At 52.5% G+C, this 15,789-nt stretch overlaps 2 protein-coding genes across 2 annotated transcripts in view; one reads left to right on the plus strand and one right to left on the minus strand.

Annotated features, from left to right (window-relative positions):
* CTPS1 (CTP synthase 1) overlaps positions 1–8,548 on the plus strand; it is a 31,899-nt gene extending 23,351 nt beyond the window's left edge. The window contains exons 11-18 of the mRNA XM_058553826.1: positions 227–289; positions 2,233–2,276; positions 3,505–3,601; positions 4,683–4,738; positions 4,841–4,937; positions 5,434–5,578; positions 6,129–6,220; positions 7,639–8,548. Of these exons, the coding sequence (XP_058409809.1) occupies positions 227–289; positions 2,233–2,276; positions 3,505–3,601; positions 4,683–4,738; positions 4,841–4,937; positions 5,434–5,578; positions 6,129–6,213 (587 nt within the window). The 3' untranslated portion in view covers positions 6,214–6,220; positions 7,639–8,548. The remainder of the gene's footprint in view (positions 1–226; positions 290–2,232; positions 2,277–3,504; positions 3,602–4,682; positions 4,739–4,840; positions 4,938–5,433; positions 5,579–6,128; positions 6,221–7,638) is intronic.
* Positions 8,549–10,643: 2,095 nt separating this feature from the next.
* SLFNL1 (schlafen like 1) lies at positions 10,644–14,812 on the minus strand. Its single transcript, XM_058553827.1, has 4 exons — positions 14,333–14,812; positions 11,962–12,470; positions 11,551–11,694; positions 10,644–10,854 (listed from the first exon to the last, which is right to left on the minus strand). The coding sequence occupies exons 1-4, from the start codon at positions 14,727–14,729 to the stop codon at positions 10,732–10,734; spliced, it is 1,173 nt and encodes a 390-aa protein (XP_058409810.1). The 5' UTR covers positions 14,730–14,812; the 3' UTR covers positions 10,644–10,731.
* Between the last annotated feature and the right edge of the window lie 977 nt (positions 14,813–15,789).

A 15,789-nucleotide genomic window follows, 5' to 3' on the forward strand; every position in this document is an offset into this window, starting at 1 on the left:
TAACTTGTAGCACCTAGAATCTTCACAGATACTTAGACCCAGTTTTTGGAATCTGATAGAGATATCAGATAAAGACAGCAGGGGCTGCTTGTTTAGAGCAGGGAGTGATGAGGGTTTGTGACTGGAGTTCTGTGAACAGATAGGACACACAGTCCGTGGCAGGTGGGTGGAAGCGTGCAATGCCGCCTGTCACGGGGCTTCATCTGTGTTTCCCTCCCCCGTCCAGGTGTGTGCCTGGGAATGCAGTTGGCGGTGGTTGAATTTGCAAGAAATGTGCTGGGATGGCAAGGTACGTGTCTATTTAAAAACTTGTTAAATTCTTGCTTAAACGTTCCTGGAGGACGTGGAGCCTAGTGCCTCCTGGGCGACTGGGAGCCATGGAGGAGGACAGCCTGGTCTCTCGGCACCTCGAGGCACAGTGAGGGGAGCTGCCGTGTTTGTTGGGGGCAGCCCAGCTCCTCCAGGCGGACCACAGGAAGGCGGGCGCCAGCTGAGCGAGCCGCCCCGGCTCTGCCTGTGTTTCCCCCTCTGGAGAGCCTCGGCCCCCATCACACGGCCACCATCCCTGAGCTGGTGCCCAGTGGGAGAACTGGCCCGTGTGAGGCTGTGCGACTGTTATGGACTTGGGCTCTGGAGCTGAGCAGACCTGTGGTCTAATTCTGACTTTTATCACTGACTGGGTGATTTTAAGCAAGTTACTTAGCCTTTCTGGGCCTCTATTTCTTCCGTGAAAGGGGGTAATAATTGTATAAGTATTAAATGATATAGTGCATGTAAATAGTCCCAGCACAGTGCCTGGCAAATAGGAAATGCTCAAGAATATTGGCTCTGTGCCTAACTATCTATCTATTACTGTGTCCAGACCACCCCAAAACACAGTGGCTCCCAACAACCATAGTTTGTTATTTCTCAGTATTCTGTGGGTTGACTGGACTCGGCTCGGTGGTTTTCTGCTCCATGCAGTGTATCTGAGGTCACCCTGCCCTGCGTTCAGCTCTGCCTGGTGCGGACATCGAGAGGGTCTCTCCACGTGGCAGCCCATCATTCAGTAATTCAGCCTGAGCTTGCTCACAGCATGGTGACCACCAGGCTTCCAAAAAAAGCCCACTTTTTTTCCAAAAAAAAAAGCCCACTGTGTAAATACCAGTGAAGCTTGCTAATGTCCCATGGCCACGCCCACAGTCTGTGGGGGAGGGGGCCACACACGGTGTGAATATGGGGGTGCCGTTCGCTGGAGCCACCGATGGAAGAGTCGGCCACTGCCCCTCTATTTTCTGTAGCCCAGAGGACAAATACTAGGTTTTCATAAAAACCTTATAAGTTCTAAGAAAAATAAACAAAGTAACCTGAAAGAATGTGAAAATCTGGCTTTACAAAGTACAGGCGATTCTTCTGTGGCCAGCTTGCTGTTAGGACTGGGTTCATTTCACATTTTTTTCTGAGAGGCTACTTCACAATAACCCAGAGGGGACAGTAGGTCCGTTTTAGTTCTGGCTTCTGAGCTCCTGGATGGTCCTGTGTTACCACCCACCACCCAGAGCTGGCCCTCTGGGCACCCTGAACCCTTCCACAGCCATGACCTCCCGCTGCCCACTCAGGGCACCAGGGGGTGTCAGTGACCTGGTGATGACCTTACCTTTAGTCGAGACCCACCCTGGTCTAGGCCCAGGAGGGGACAGTACCTAGCATTTCACACAGAAAGACCCAGCCACGCAGTACCAGGAGCTCGGTTCTTTTAGTCTTGAGTGGTTTTGCTTATGGTTAGACTGTAAATTCAGTAAAGGATAGAAAGGTTATTTCGGTTTTGAAAATCAGTTAATTTGTGATTTATCTATTGAGTGAGGCAGTTGCATAGGGCATGTATAAGATGCTGGGGATGAGAGAAATGTAGAAGAAATAATACTTGCCCATCTTGGATGGATACAGTCTGCAACGAAAAGTGAAACAATGGAGACGACAGTGTAAGAACTGTCGGGATGCCTTATCTACAGGAAGGTGATTGGGTTACATCGTTGGTTTTGACTTCCCCATTCTGTGCAGCGTGACTTCTAGAGAGTTAGCTTTAATGGAAAAAATTTACCTGTGTTTGTGGGTTGGGTATTTTATATCTTAAAAATGTTATCCCAAGTTTTTGTTCTCATCACTGAATAACTTGGAGCTTAGGAATGAAACTTTTAAATAACCAGTTTTGTTTGTAACTGTTTTTATAACATGAGTACTTTGACTTTTCAGATGCCAATTCTACAGAGTTTGACCCTGAGACCAGTCATCCCGTGGTGAGTCCAGTGATTGAACCTCCCCAGGGCTTAGAAAGGTGTGGAAGGGGTGTTTTGAGAGTGATGGACGGTCGGAGACAGGAAATGAGACCACTGGGTCCTTCCCGAAGAACGCTGAGGCCCTGCACTTTCAGACCTGCTGGATAGGAAGAGCTTTCATTCTTCATTGTGAATTTCTCACTGTTCCCAGTTTGCCACATAAAGTTTTTAAGACAGGTACCACCCCAGCCATCTAGGAGGATCCTGATTAAAACAGTTCTCCATCCCGCTCCCCTTAGCTCCCAGAAGCACTGTATAGCAGTACTGGTAGGAAACACTTACATAGGTACTTGTTGTATGCTGGGCACTGTTCTCACCACTTTATATATATTAATTCATTTAATCCCCAACAACCCTGGGAGGTGGGCATATTATTAAGGAGCTGTTGGAATATAGTATTGATTTGTTTCACGGTAACCAGAGCTTTTCAAGGCCAGCATACCTCGTGTTATATCTCCTGCTGGAGGAATGTGGCTCGGGGAGGGACAGTGCCTTTATTTATCTTTGAATCCCCAGCCCCGGGGCAACGGGCCTGTTCTTGGTACTGAGGACCCTGTGATAAACAAGATGGACAAGGCATTTAATCTTGATCTCAGGGCACTTAAACAGCATCAATATGTTTGTTGACTTGAAATTGAACTTTGCTAATACTAAGACTTCAGGAGGAGAAGAGCAAAGGTTTTGAGGTGTGGAACCTCGGGGGTGTGGAGAGCACGGGACTGGGCAGTGGGCTGGACTGTCATGGCTGGGTGCCTGGGCCACTCTCTCCATAGACGTTCGCTGAGCTCCCACTGGGACATGGTGGACCCTAGCTGAGCATCTCTTTCCTTTGAGCAGCTCCTGGGTCTAGTAGAGGAGACGTGTTATCACATATCTAGTGTTGTATCCATACTGCTGTGTTAGTCTTTATTAGAACGTGCAGCCCGTTAGCACCTATGATCCAAAGTGCTGGGGGCAGGAATGGCCAAGGGAGGGAGCAGCTGTCTGGTCCTGCAGCTCATGAGGACCCTGCCCAATAAAGGATTAAAAATGATTATTGGGAAGCATTTTCCACTGTGACAAAACATCTCTTGTAAGGAAAGGCTGGGGAATCAGCCTGTACACAGGCTTGTTTCATTCAGAGCAGGTGGTCTGTCTCCTAACAGAGGCAGAGTTTGGTAGTGCATGTTTGTTTTTTAAACATCTCCAGGTCATAGACATGCCAGAACACAATCCTGGGCAGATGGGCGGAACCATGAGGCTGGGCAAGAGGAGAACCCTGTTCCAGACCAAGAACTCGGTCATGAGTAAGAGCTGCCTTCCACAGGCCTGGCCTTCGGCCCGGCACATCCAGGACGCGTGTCTTGGGGTGGTGCTGTGGCTCCAGAAGGCCAGGCTGGCATTTTTTATTTTGTTCTTGGTTTTGAAGTTCTTTTTTTCCCTTCCTAGTCATGCTCTTTTAGGACAGACTGTAATAGCCAAAGCAGCAGTGTGGGTCTAGAAAGGTCACAGGCAGTGCAGTCCAGGACCTGGGGACCGTGGGTGTGGACGACTCACCACAGTAAGGCAGTTCGGTGAAATCCATTGTAGTCTGTTCTTTTCCTCTACTGTTAGGTTGAACTGTATGAAATTGCCAGTGTTGGCAATTTTTGTCCCATAAAAAAAGCAGTTTCATACAGGTCAACCTAAATAGATTTTATTCTAAAAGTACTAATAGGTGCTTAAAGATTTATAGAAAATTTGGGGAGGAAAATATTGAAGAAAATTACTCTGTTGGATTTTATTCTTTTGCCCACTGTGGGAAAATTCTGTCTTTAGTAGCAGGGGCACCCTGTGTCTGTCTGGGGGTGTGGTCACAGCACAGTTTGAGCCACTTGAGTGGTGATCTTCAGATTTTCCAACTCGAACGTTCTGTGGATTTGGGGATCTCACCCGGCAGCCGCCATGGGTCAGGAAAGCAGCCCGTTTGCAAATGCAGCCCTTGTTCAGGGGAGCCAGCAGTGCTCAGGAGCTGTGATGATGGTGCCGGCCCCAAGGGTCGTCCTGTAGCTCTCAGGACGTCTTTCTCAGGGCTTCGGCTGTTTGGTACATCTGGATTTGTCTTCCCAGGCGGTTTCCAGCAGGAAAGTGCTCGTACCTTGGTGATCACGTGTTGGTGGGGGTTAGTGCAAGTCTGTCTGTTACAGTTTTCCTTGGTGTGGTCAAAGAGTCAAAGACAAGATTTAGTCTAAACTGCTCTACCATGAGCAGGTGGCTGTGGTGGCAGGAGAATCATAGAAGTAACTTTCAAAAGGCCTGGCTGTGGAGACGATACAGAGGCAAGTGGGAAGCAGAAGGTGGCTGTGAATAGATTCAGAAGTCTTGACATCAGCCTGCCTCTTTTGTCAGGGAAACTCTATGGGGACCCAGATTACTTGGAAGAAAGGCACCGCCACAGATTTGAGGTGAGGATTGAGCTCTGGGACCTTTAAAATATTCTCCTTTCTGTCACTCTGGAAACACCATAAGCAGAGAGCCCAGCACAATTACTCTTCATGCTTCAACAGGTGAATCCAGTCTTGAAAAAGTGTTTGGAAGATCAAGGCTTGAAGTTTGTTGGCCAAGATGTTGGAGGAGAGAGAATGGAAATCGTGGAGTTGGAAGGTGATTACTTGGGCAGTTGTATTTAATGGAAAACTTAGGAAGGTTTTCTTGGCGTGTGGGAAAATATAAAAATATTAGTGTTGCCCTTGCCCTAACAATTGGGAGCAGCACTGCCTTGTGGGGGGCAGGGGTCTTGGAGAACGAGGTGTCTGGAGCCCTGGGAAGCTCATTCTTGCGCCTGGGACTTGGTACTTAAGCCCCACTTCTGATCTAACGTGACCTGCGTGACTCCGTCCTGTGGAAGTCCGGGGCTGGGGGAGCTGGGGACAGGAACCGGGAGAGGAGGCCCCATCAGCCGGGAGGGTGACAGCATGCGGGGGGCGTCAGACCTCCCGTGCTTCGTGGTTACCTTTACCCAGGTTCAAATTAAGAAGCTATTGTTAAATACTTTTAGGGTCTGTGGAAGTAAGAAACATTTAACGAGAGTTTTTTCTCGTCTTTTACATTTTATGTACACATACATAATGAAGCTGTTTCTTTTACATTTCTGTTTCAGATCATCCCTTTTTTGTTGGAGTTCAGTACCATCCTGAGTTCCTGTCCAGACCTATCAAGCCTTCCCCACCATACTTTGGCCTCCTCCTGGCCTCTGTGGGGAGGCTCCCGCATTACCTCCAGAAAGGCTGCAGGCTCTCGCCCAGGTGGGTCAGGCTTCTCTCATCCTCCAGGTGGTCGGTGATTCATTATGGCGATGAGAGTGCTTCCTAGGTGCTCCTTCTCACACTGACATGCGGGTGTCCTCTCCTCCCCCAGGGTTTTCTCAGGCTGCTTTGTGCCACCCTGACCTTCCCCTGGCTTCGTCGCCAGGTCCCCCTCTCTCCAGCATCTGGGTTCTGGGATTACATTTGGCAGTTGGACCCTATGGTCCATGGAGAACTGTGGTTTTTCACGGGGTGTTGGCCACAGCCCTGGTGGATTTCATGCCCCATTGCTACCTTTATCCAGAACCAGTTAGTTACTCTGAGTTGGTGGTTAGGGTGTCAAGACTGAAGTATAAATTGAAGGTAAATCTTGTAACCAGAAGAAGAAAATCCCTCGACAGCTTCAAGCTAAATATGCAGTGTAGTAAAGGGTCTTCCTGATTTCTGCTGTGTGCAGACAAGTGTCCCTGTAGTAATGGTGGCTACAGAAACAGGGAAGTAAAACAAGTTTTTGGTGGGAGATGACGAATAAACCATCTCAATTCTACAGGGACACCTACAGTGACAGAAGTGGAAGCAGCTCCCCTGACTCTGAAATCACTGAATTGAAGTTTCCATCAATAAATCATGATTGATGATAATGTAAGTGATATTTTTAAGCTTTAGGTTTTTTGTTTGTTTTTTCAATGGTGATAACACAAGAATTGCAAGAATATCATGAAAGTTTAGTGTTGAAAATTTTTATCTGCCAGAGAATGAAAGTGGGAAGGTCAGCATGGGCATCAAATGAGTGAGGCCTCTCCAGGTTACAGTGCACCTGTCTGCCCTGTTTGGGGGACTCCCTTGAGGGGACACTAGTTACCAGGCAGTTGTCTCCTTACTGATGGCTACATTCAGGTGTCAATCTGACCAAATCTGGGAGAACTGGACTCTTAGACCCTTGTTATTTCATGTAGCCGTAAACTTAGAGATCTTGAAGGAGGTGACAGGTATGACAGCATGGTATTGGTCATTTTCGCAGAGCCTCAAGCTTTCGTCAGGAAGTGCTTTAAAGCTGATACATGCACTATACAGCACTTTTATGTTGATTGCTGCTTATTTTGGAAATCTCTTAAAATCCAAATGATTATTGAATAAACCTTGAATGTTTGTCTTTATAGTGATAGGGTTTATAAGTGATAGGGTTTATAAGTTTATAAAGTGCAGTAGGTGTGGGCACTGCCATGAATTGTATCAAGTCCTATTAAGATAACTGAGCAAACTGTCAGCAAAAACACACGTTCTGCTGGTGAGGGTATCAGAGGGGGTTATGAATATCAGTCTGGCATCTGTGGTGTCCGAAAGGAGAACCAGGGATGTGGTATGGCCCCATATGTGGGGGGTCCCGCCACAGGGAAGATGAGCTCCTGCCCGAGGCACGGGCAGGCAGCCTCCCTGAATCCTGCACACTTTGCATTCTCCACCAGTGGGCCTTCCCCCTGCACAGGTCTGGTCTAGTGGGGACACAGCCCTCCCCCCTTCTGCCTTGGTCGATGAGCCACCTGGCCTGTGATGACCTTAGCTGAGTGGGTGGGCCTGAGAAGTAGGTTCGTATCAGGAGGAGGGCATTGGTTGCTTACTCTCTGTCAAGTAAGCATTTAGCACAGATGAACTCATTAATCTTCTCCACCACATAGTTTGCTATAGGCTGTTTGCTTGTCTAAGAAACTTCCATAAAGGGAAATGAAGCTTTAATAGTAAAGGGGTAGATATTTGATCAATTATATGGAATTTCTAACTGCCTTGCTAAGTGGAGAATTTCCTTTTGGTGGCACTGTTCAGAGGCTGGGTGCTATGGAAAAAGATTGCTTGTATTGGGGCAGAGGTAGAAGTCCATGTAAAATCTTGAAAATGTATGATTCTATAGGAATGATACACTTAGCTTCTAATTATTCATCCTAGGCTCCTACATCTGGCCTTCAGTGAAAAACAGGCATAGTTTGTACCATAGCAGCTGACTATAAATTCTAACTTTCTGCTTTAACATACATCACATAATTCCTCCACTTATTTTTAAACAGGAGTGATTCTTCGACAGCCTTCGGACTTTGAGAATTTACAGCTTTGATTTTACACACAGCTTTTGACACTTCCTTTAAATTATGTTTTTATTAAGATTATTTTATTACGGGGAAAGGTATTTGGAAGACTTTGTGACTTGCATGTCCCATCCCGTGTATCGGCTCCTGCACTGTGCGCTGCCTGGTGTCTGACACTCCTTCGCGGTCCGTGAGCCTCTCAGCCGAGAAGCAGGACGCTGGGCGGGAGTAGAGGACAGACAGGGGCTGGCGGGGGGCCATCCATCACCTTGTTCTCCAGCTACCTCACATCACTGTGGATTCGAGTGTGTAGCCCGTTGCTCACCCTTGGATGCCCAAACCATTATAAAAAGTGAGCCCTGCGGACTTGGTGAGCACGGAGGGTAATTTTAGCTAGTGCTTACAACACTTGGTGCTGGTAACCTGAGGGCATTGCTTGCCACTAAGAGCAGTGAAACCAGAAACAAAGTCTCGGCCCTGCACTGTGTGGCCGCTCGGTGCCAACTGTGGCTGGTACTTGTTGTCTAAAGGGACGGTCAGTTTGTGTCACGTGAAACGGCAAGAAGTCTGCGTCCCTCTGAAGTGTGATGTTAGACTCCCTGTCCTCTGGCTGTGCTTCTCTTCCGGGGGCTGGGAAACTCCTTGCATCAAGGGGTCGCTTCAGAAAGAACAAAGAATCTTTTGGGGAAACTGCCTCTAAAACCCTCTCATGTAGACAGCTTTGCTCGAGGGGACTTCTTCCTTCCGGAATGGTGTTATGGCCGTTGAAATGCATTATGAAAAGCTATTTTCTTAATGTGATGTAATGATGGGCACAGCTGTGTGCCCACTATATTCTGCCTGGACTCCGTGCATTCTCTAACTTAAGAAATAAATAAAGCAGAACAAGACACACTTTGTAATGCTTCTTTTTCGTGGCCAGATGGAAAACGTCTGAGCCCGGTGTCAGATGTGCCTGTGTGCGGTCCCCCGAACTGTCAGTGCCAGGCTCTCCTCCAGGAGAGCAGCCTTAAGTGGATGATCTGATAGTTTAAAAACTAAGAGGGGAGCCTTTCTTTTTAATAGGAACCAGAATTTCCCCCAAACCTTTCAAATTCAGGTTCTCGGCATATGAAGATAGAGATTCAAAGAGGCACGGGTGCCGAGTACACTGCTTGATCTTGAGCAAGGGGGAATTCATTATTTACGAAGGGGCGTGGACCTGGGAGGCCAGGGAGCAGCAGACCAAAGACGTGTGTGAGCCAGCAGGACTGCTTTATCCCCCACAGCCTTCCAAGGCCAGGTCATTGTCCCGAGTGCTTTTTCCTCCAAAGTGAAATGAGCACTGTTGAATCCATGCCCCTGGTGGCATGTTGGTGATGTTTGCACCCACCACCCATGCTGTGGCAGCTGAGCACACTTCCTCATGAGCCAGCTCCTCTGCAGTCGGTCTGAGGCAGGGGCTCAGGGCTCAGGCCGGTGATCAACAGCCTGTACTCATCGACATTTGAGAAATTAGAGGTTGAGGAGAAAAATGTTTCTTTCTCACCATTTGGCCAGGCTGCTCCATCAGAGAGATCCAGAAAAGAAGTAGGCTCCCTTTTATCCTTCGACTCACTGGACCAAGGCCACCATCACTGCTGGGGCCCAGAAGCTGGTGTACCTGCCCCCTGGCCAAGAGCAGTCCAGCTGCATTTGTCTCTGTTTCTCATGGACTGAAATCAAAGAACACTTACAGAGGGCTTCATGCTTGTCTTGGTACTTTGAATGTGGCCGATTGGGTGCATTCTAACCTCTTTTCCCACCTGGTGGTCCCATCAGACAGTCGTCAATCATTTTTATAAAAGCTGTTCCCCAAACTGAGGGCTCTGACATGCCCATTGGTGACAGCCAGCGCTCCCTGCAACAGTGAGGACTTGAGTGGGTGTGGGGTGGTTTGCAAAAGTCTGGGAGGGGTCAGATGTTCCCGTCCCTGCCTTTAAGAGTGCCTCAGCTGACCAGTTGTTGAGTGCTGGCCACTTGCATAACCCTTCTAGAAAAGGGACCCCAAATGGCTTTATGGGCTTGCAAAGCCCAACCAGCTTTGCCACATGGGCTGTGACAGACAGGACCATACCAGGGATGAGGGCTGAAGCCGACACTGTACAGGAGGGTGGCCTTCCATGCCCAGTGTTGACTGACCAGTGCTCAGAGGCTTCTCCTTGGGGAGGACACCTGGCCAAGTTCCTCCAGTGTCCTTCACTTCAAGCCAGGTGACCCGGGCAAGTTCTTAGCAGTCTGGAGCAGTGCAACTGCAACACGACCTCACCCTGCCTTTGTAGAAACCGGCTATTTCCCAGTAAGAGCATTTCTGGCATGTGCCTGGCACGTGGAAGGTGCCCAGAAATGGCTCCCCTCTGACTTCTTGAGCAGCCCATCCTCTGTGCACTTCTCAAGCAGCCTCTGTAGACCTGGTTCAGGCACTGTGGTTGGGTGTCCCTGAGGAGCTCAGAGTTTGGTAATCCGTCATGAGATAGGCACCCACTGCCACATTGGGTCCCTGGAAAGAACCATTCTTGCCCCAGGTGCATGTAATTTATTAAAGAGCTTTGACCATCACAAGTCCCAGCAAGCCAGGGGTGGGGGCTGCAGGGTGGCCTGTCTGTCCTGTAACCACAGTTAGGGAATGTGCCTTGCCAGCTGTGGAGGGGCTCTCCCAAGATGATGAATTCCTTTCTGGCCGTCTAGCGGACTGGAGTCATAGACCCCAGCCTGGGCACAATGAGCATTTTAGAGAGAGGGACAGTCAGCCCTAGGATAGCTCTGGTTAAGTTTTTACAAGTTTTTTCTGAAAGTAAGGTTCCTTGGGGATTGTGCCAAGAGCAATTTCTGAGCTAAACAGACCGGGGTCTGCTCAGGATTGTAGCTGCGTGGGGACCGCCCTGTGTGTGGGCAGGGTTGTGGAAGGAGCGAGGAAGCGTGGCGAGCATTCCCATCCACCTCTGAGCAGCCCAGACGGGTTTTATTGGGAGGACTTCGGCTCAACTAGGAAACCGCTGCATCTCCCAGGCTAAGCGTGGGCTCCCCCGCCCCACCCTCGCCTGCCCGCTGGGGCCCTCACAGGACGCAGCAGGTGCAGGAGACAGGCCTGTGCCGCTGCAGCTCCTGCTGGAGCTGCTCCTTCTCCACCGTCAACACCTTCACCCTCTCTTCCAGCTTGCTCAGCTCCGCCATCCACTTCTGGGGGGACATCGTGGAAGCGGATGTCTAAGCTGACATTGTCTCACACCCATGCACCCTCCACCCAGGGTTGACTGATGGAGGAAGGCAAGGCCCAGAGCGCTTGGGGGGCCTGCTTCAGGCCACTGGGCACCACATTGACAGTGCTAGGTGGGGAAGCCGGGTCCCCGGGCCATGCCACCATCCCTGACCAAGTCAGCCCTGGGGTCTTGAGGGAAGCCGCCTGACCTGAGGGTTCTGCCAGCATCCCTTGCCCTGGGATGACCCGTCCTCACAGCCTCCTCAAGTACCAGGGGCAGGCTCAGGTTGGCAGCCCCCCACCACATCCTTCCCTCTCCATCAGCCCCTTACCCTCCTCTGCTTTTCTGCCACCTGATGTTTCCCTCTTGAAAAGGCTTTTCCTTGGGACTCTGTCCAGCACCCGTATCTTAAGTGTGTCCCCCAAGATGCAGTACACAGTCCTCAGGGTTGTCTTGAAACTTCTCAATATTCCACTCTTCGCGGCTCCCCCAGCCACACAACAGTGGAATACAGGATATAGTGGGGTTATTTCAATCCAGCCCCTCCAGTGTACTCATGGGGTGATGGAGGACCAGCAGAAACCTGATGGCTTGCCCAGGACTGCTCAGTGAGTGGCTGAAGGGGCCCAGGGCCAGCTTGTCTCCCACCCCACCCAACAAGGCCTCGGCCACTTACCTGCCTGCACCACTCCTGGATGGCACAGACGGACAGTGGGCCCTGGGTGCTCCCGTCCCGCCGCAGGAAGACCTCCCCCTGGTCTGTCTCATAAAGCTGCAGCTCGGCCTGGGCCTTGGGGGCGTGCACGCTCAGGCGGATCACCTTGGTAAGGGCAGCAGCAGCTGTGGCGGGCGCTGCACTGGACAGTTTGCAGCCCAAATCCTGCCTTGCTTGCTGCTGAGGGCAGCCTGGCGGGGCTGGAGGCAGGGCTGTTTCCAATGCTTCTCCAGTCTCTCTTATCCCCAACTCCCCTTCGCCACCACCCCCGCCCAGCGCCGCTCAGCAGAGTAGATGTAGGCCATCGTGTGTAGAGTGATGACATGATGGATGACAAAACAGACCCAGAGACCTTCCTGTCCCACAGCTCACCTTGAGGGGGGTGCTGGAGGCAGAGGTGCTGACCACGGGGATGAAGGTGAGTGTGTAGGCGTGGGGGAAGACCTGGGGCTTGAAGCCCTGCAGGATGGAGTCCACCAGCAGGCGCACGCGGTCCTCATCATGGTGGCTGCAGCGGATGCCCTGCACCAGGCCGCTGTCCTCCACGCCCACGAACAGGCTGCCGCCCTCGCTGTTAAGGAAGGCGCACACGTAGCGCCGCAGGTGGTGCTTGAAGGCCAGGCTTAGGTACTCGCCACCGCCCCGCTTAAACTCCACATTGCGCGTCTCGCTGCCCAGGAAGGTGCCCTGGAAGAGCCGCTCCTGGCCCAGGATCTCCTGGTGCACGATGGCGCTGTCAGAGCGTGCACCACTGGGCCGGCCCCAGGAACTCCGCCACCGCTGGGCCAGGGCCTGGGTGGGAGGGGTGTCAGTGAGCCGGGCTGGTGGGAAGCTGGAGCCTGGGCTGGGGCCAGGGCTTGGGCCACCGTCCTCCTCCTGCTGGGGTGAGGGACAAGAGTTGGAAGCCTCAACCTTGGCGGCGACAGGGACAGACTGCCAGAGCCCCACCTCCACCCGCTGGGGCCCAGCCCACTCGGGCATCCTGATGTCTCCGCCCAAGCGGAGGGGGTCTAATTCTGCCCACCACCATGCAACCAATGCAGGAAACCCTGCTGGGTCAAGGGTTTGAAGCAGCCACAGCTCTTTCCCCGCTGGGCTGCCCTCTTCCCAGGTGGACAATGGGACGCATCGTGGCTAAGAAGAGCTGTCCTACCCAAGGTTGGGGGCTGGGACACCTGTGGGCCAAACTCTTCCCACTTGGGTTGTGGGCCTATCCTCCCACAGAGGATAGGCCTCTGAAGCCCAGGACTGGATCATTCCAGGAGTCATCTCAGTGCCCTGAGGTCCCCTGTGACAGAGCTTCAGATCTCTGGATTGAGAGGGGCTCCCAGAGACCCCACACTATTCCTGAGCTCACTGAAACCCTTGCCCATCGCTTTTGGGACCACTGACCAGTCCTCCTGAATCTCAGCTTTCCTCCGGCCTCCTGAGTCCCTTCCATGGTTTCTGCTCTGTTCAAGGGCTCTGGGCATGAGCATGCTCATGGCCACTTCTCTAGTCTGGGCCTCATCAGTCAGCCCCTCACTGGACTCCCTGCCTCCAGGCTCTCCCTGTCCCATCCACCCTCCTCCTCCTCCTCCTCCTCACTGACCCTAGATGCAAGTCAGATTGTCACTCCTCCCTTACTGGGTTCTCTGCTGCCTTCCCTGGCTCCCTGCTGCCTTCAAGTCTCTGGAAGCGGCTTCCAGGGCTGAGAGCTCAGTGTGCACTGAGGCATGGCGATGAGGGGCACATGCCTACCCACCCTGCAGCTCCAAGAGAAGACAAATTTATCAGAAGCATGAGAAAACTGTCATACAAACGTGAAATCAGGCTCACAGGCCTTGAAATGTAAGTCACAGAGCTGTTTAGTTCTGCAACAATTTACACATCATGGCGTTTTCACCCCAAGAGAAAAGGAAAACCAAGATCACCTGTCTCGAGTGTCCTACCACCACCTTGGTGACTTCACTGCTCCCTCCGCCCCATAAAGGCCAGCTTTTTGGTGCTCTGCCTTGGTCTCATAGCCTGGGTGGCCTGGTCCCTGCCCTCTGGCCCAGCTTTCTTCCTTAGTTCCTCTGCAGCTCCAGGGACACCAAATGGCTTGTCCTTCTACAAACGTAACATTCTCCCTCACCCCCGTTCCTTTGTACATGCCATGTCCCTTTCCCTGGAATGTCCTTCCCCTGAGTGCCTGTCCCTAAGTCCCAGCCTGCATTTCACTTCCCCTGTGAATTTGTCCCCAGAGAGCAGTGAGGACCCTCCTGTCTTCCCACAGCTCCAGGTGGCCACCTCGCAGCTTTGTAACTGGCTGTGTCTGGCTGTGCCCATAGACGGAAGGCCCTTGAGGGCAGGGCCAAGCCTTTACTGTCCACTTTACTGCCAGGCACAGAGCGGGCATTGGTGTTTGTCAACAAATGAATGTGGTAGACCAAGAGAAAATTGGGGCCCCTGAGTATCCTAAGGCCTGCACTGGCCAGGCCCAGAGACTGGGCTGCAGAAGGACCCAGGGAGGAGTTCCACACTCCGGCCTTTCTTCACATGCTTCCACGCTGGAGGCAAACTGTTAGTCAGTGTCCCTCTGGGAGTAAGCTGGCAGTGCCAGCTTCAGGCCATGGTCATTTGAGTAGCAGCCCCCAAGTGTGCAGATTTGTCTCTGGTTCCTCAAAGACACTCTCCACCCCCACCCAGCACAGGCCATCCACACCCAGGCCTCTCCCCTGGTGAGGCTCTGGGGCCCGTAGGCCTGGTGGTTCCAGGAATGCCTCACTTACCTCTTTGTGGGTTGAGGGCCCTCGGCCCTTACCCAACACCAGCTCCTTCCCGCGGGCCACCAGCTCCTTGAGGATCTGGTGCTCTGCCAAGGCTGCTTGCAGGCGCCTGGGGAGGGAGGCCAGGGTGTCCTCATGGGTGGCCACTTGCACCAGTGCATAGGCCTTCCGTGGCCGCCTCACCACCTCAATGTGCTCCCGCGCCACCGGCAGCTCCAGCCGCTCCAGGGTGTCTCGCAGCAGGCAGGCAAGCACGGGCACTGAGAACTGGGGGTTCAGGTGGCCCACATAGAGAATATGTGTGCTGGGAGCCGCCTCAAGGCCTGAGTGCTCAGGCAGGGCCTCTTCTGAGGGGGGTTGCTGCAAGTGCTGCTTGCCTGGGGGCTCCATGAGGGCTCCTGCACCTGTGTTTGTGGTGATCTCTTCCTGGGGGTCTCTGGAGGGGTGTCCCTCGGAAGGGCTTCTAGGATTCCTCATCGCTGGCTGTTCCTCTCAGGCCCCAGGCTCTCAGCTTGGCCCAGGGCCTCCAAGGGGACTCAAGTGGTGCCAAGGCTCCTGGGAGGTTCACAGATTGACAGGGGCTGGGCAGGGCCAGAGAGAGAGAGAGGCAGGGTAGAGGGCCAGCAAGAAGAGGCCTGCCACCCCTCCAAGGCCTAGGACAGGAAAGAGGAGAGTCAGCCAGGGCTGAGCCAGAGAACAGAGCACATGAGCCTGCCCCTCATTCCACAAGGGAAGACTGAGGGGATCTGCTCAAAGAGAGGAAGAAGGGACTAGAACTCAGTTCTCTTGAGGGCCCACCATATCCTTTCATTGGCCCCAGCGTCCTGTCTTTCCTCCCCAATCCACAGGCTGCGGCCTCCTAGGTGCCCTCAGGGTTTCCTGCCCACCACAGATTACCGCTGCCTCTAGGCACCACAGAAACCTTCTTAAGGGGCCTTTGGAGAAGAGGCCTTAACCCAGGGCTCTGAGGCCTCGCTGCAGCCCCACTGCTGCTTCTCCTCGCCTGGTCTGAGCCTGATGTGAGCCCAGTAGAGGCTCTGAAACAGTCAGGGCTAGGGCAGAGGGTTTTAGGGCAGAGGTTCTTATGCTCTGGGTACACTGAGGAAAGCTAGGGCCCCTCCCCAGAAAAACGGCCTTTGCACATATATATATAATCTGAGGAGGCTCATGGGCCTTTCTTAAGAACTGCCAGTCTAGACTGAATCCTCTGGCTTGGGTCCAGAGAGCAGAAGTGAGGAGAGGCAGAATGAGGGTCAGAGCTGAGACCCTTGCGTACCCCCACTCCACCTCCCACCAAGCCAGGGGCTTCCCTCCTGAGCTGTGCACACACGTGCACACACCAGCCCCTCCACTCACCCCCACACACCCAGCCTCTGGTCTGTGTGGCAGGTACCACTGGGCCGCATCTTTTCAGATTGGATCCTCGAGGCAGTCAGGGCCTGTGGGCCAC

Source organism: Diceros bicornis, chromosome 13 (assembly GCF_020826845.1).
Source record: "Diceros bicornis minor isolate mBicDic1 chromosome 13, mDicBic1.mat.cur, whole genome shotgun sequence".
Lineage (NCBI taxonomy): Eukaryota > Metazoa > Chordata > Mammalia > Perissodactyla > Rhinocerotidae > Diceros > Diceros bicornis.

Excerpts from the sequence above, each read along its gene's own strand:
- SLFNL1 (XM_058553827.1), bottom strand. The coding sequence starts at position 14,729 with ATGGAGCCCCCAGGCAAGCAGCACTTGCAGCAACCCCCCTCAGAAGAG. Across the intron at positions 12,471-14,332 it reads CCACAAAGAGGTAAGTGAGG|AGCAGGAGGAGGACGGTGGC; the intron begins CATTCCTGGAAC and ends GTCCCTCACCCC. Across the intron at positions 10,855-11,550 it reads TCCAGGAGTGGTGCAGGCAG|AAGTGGATGGCGGAGCTGAG; the intron begins GTAAGTGGCCGA and ends ATGTCCCCCCAG.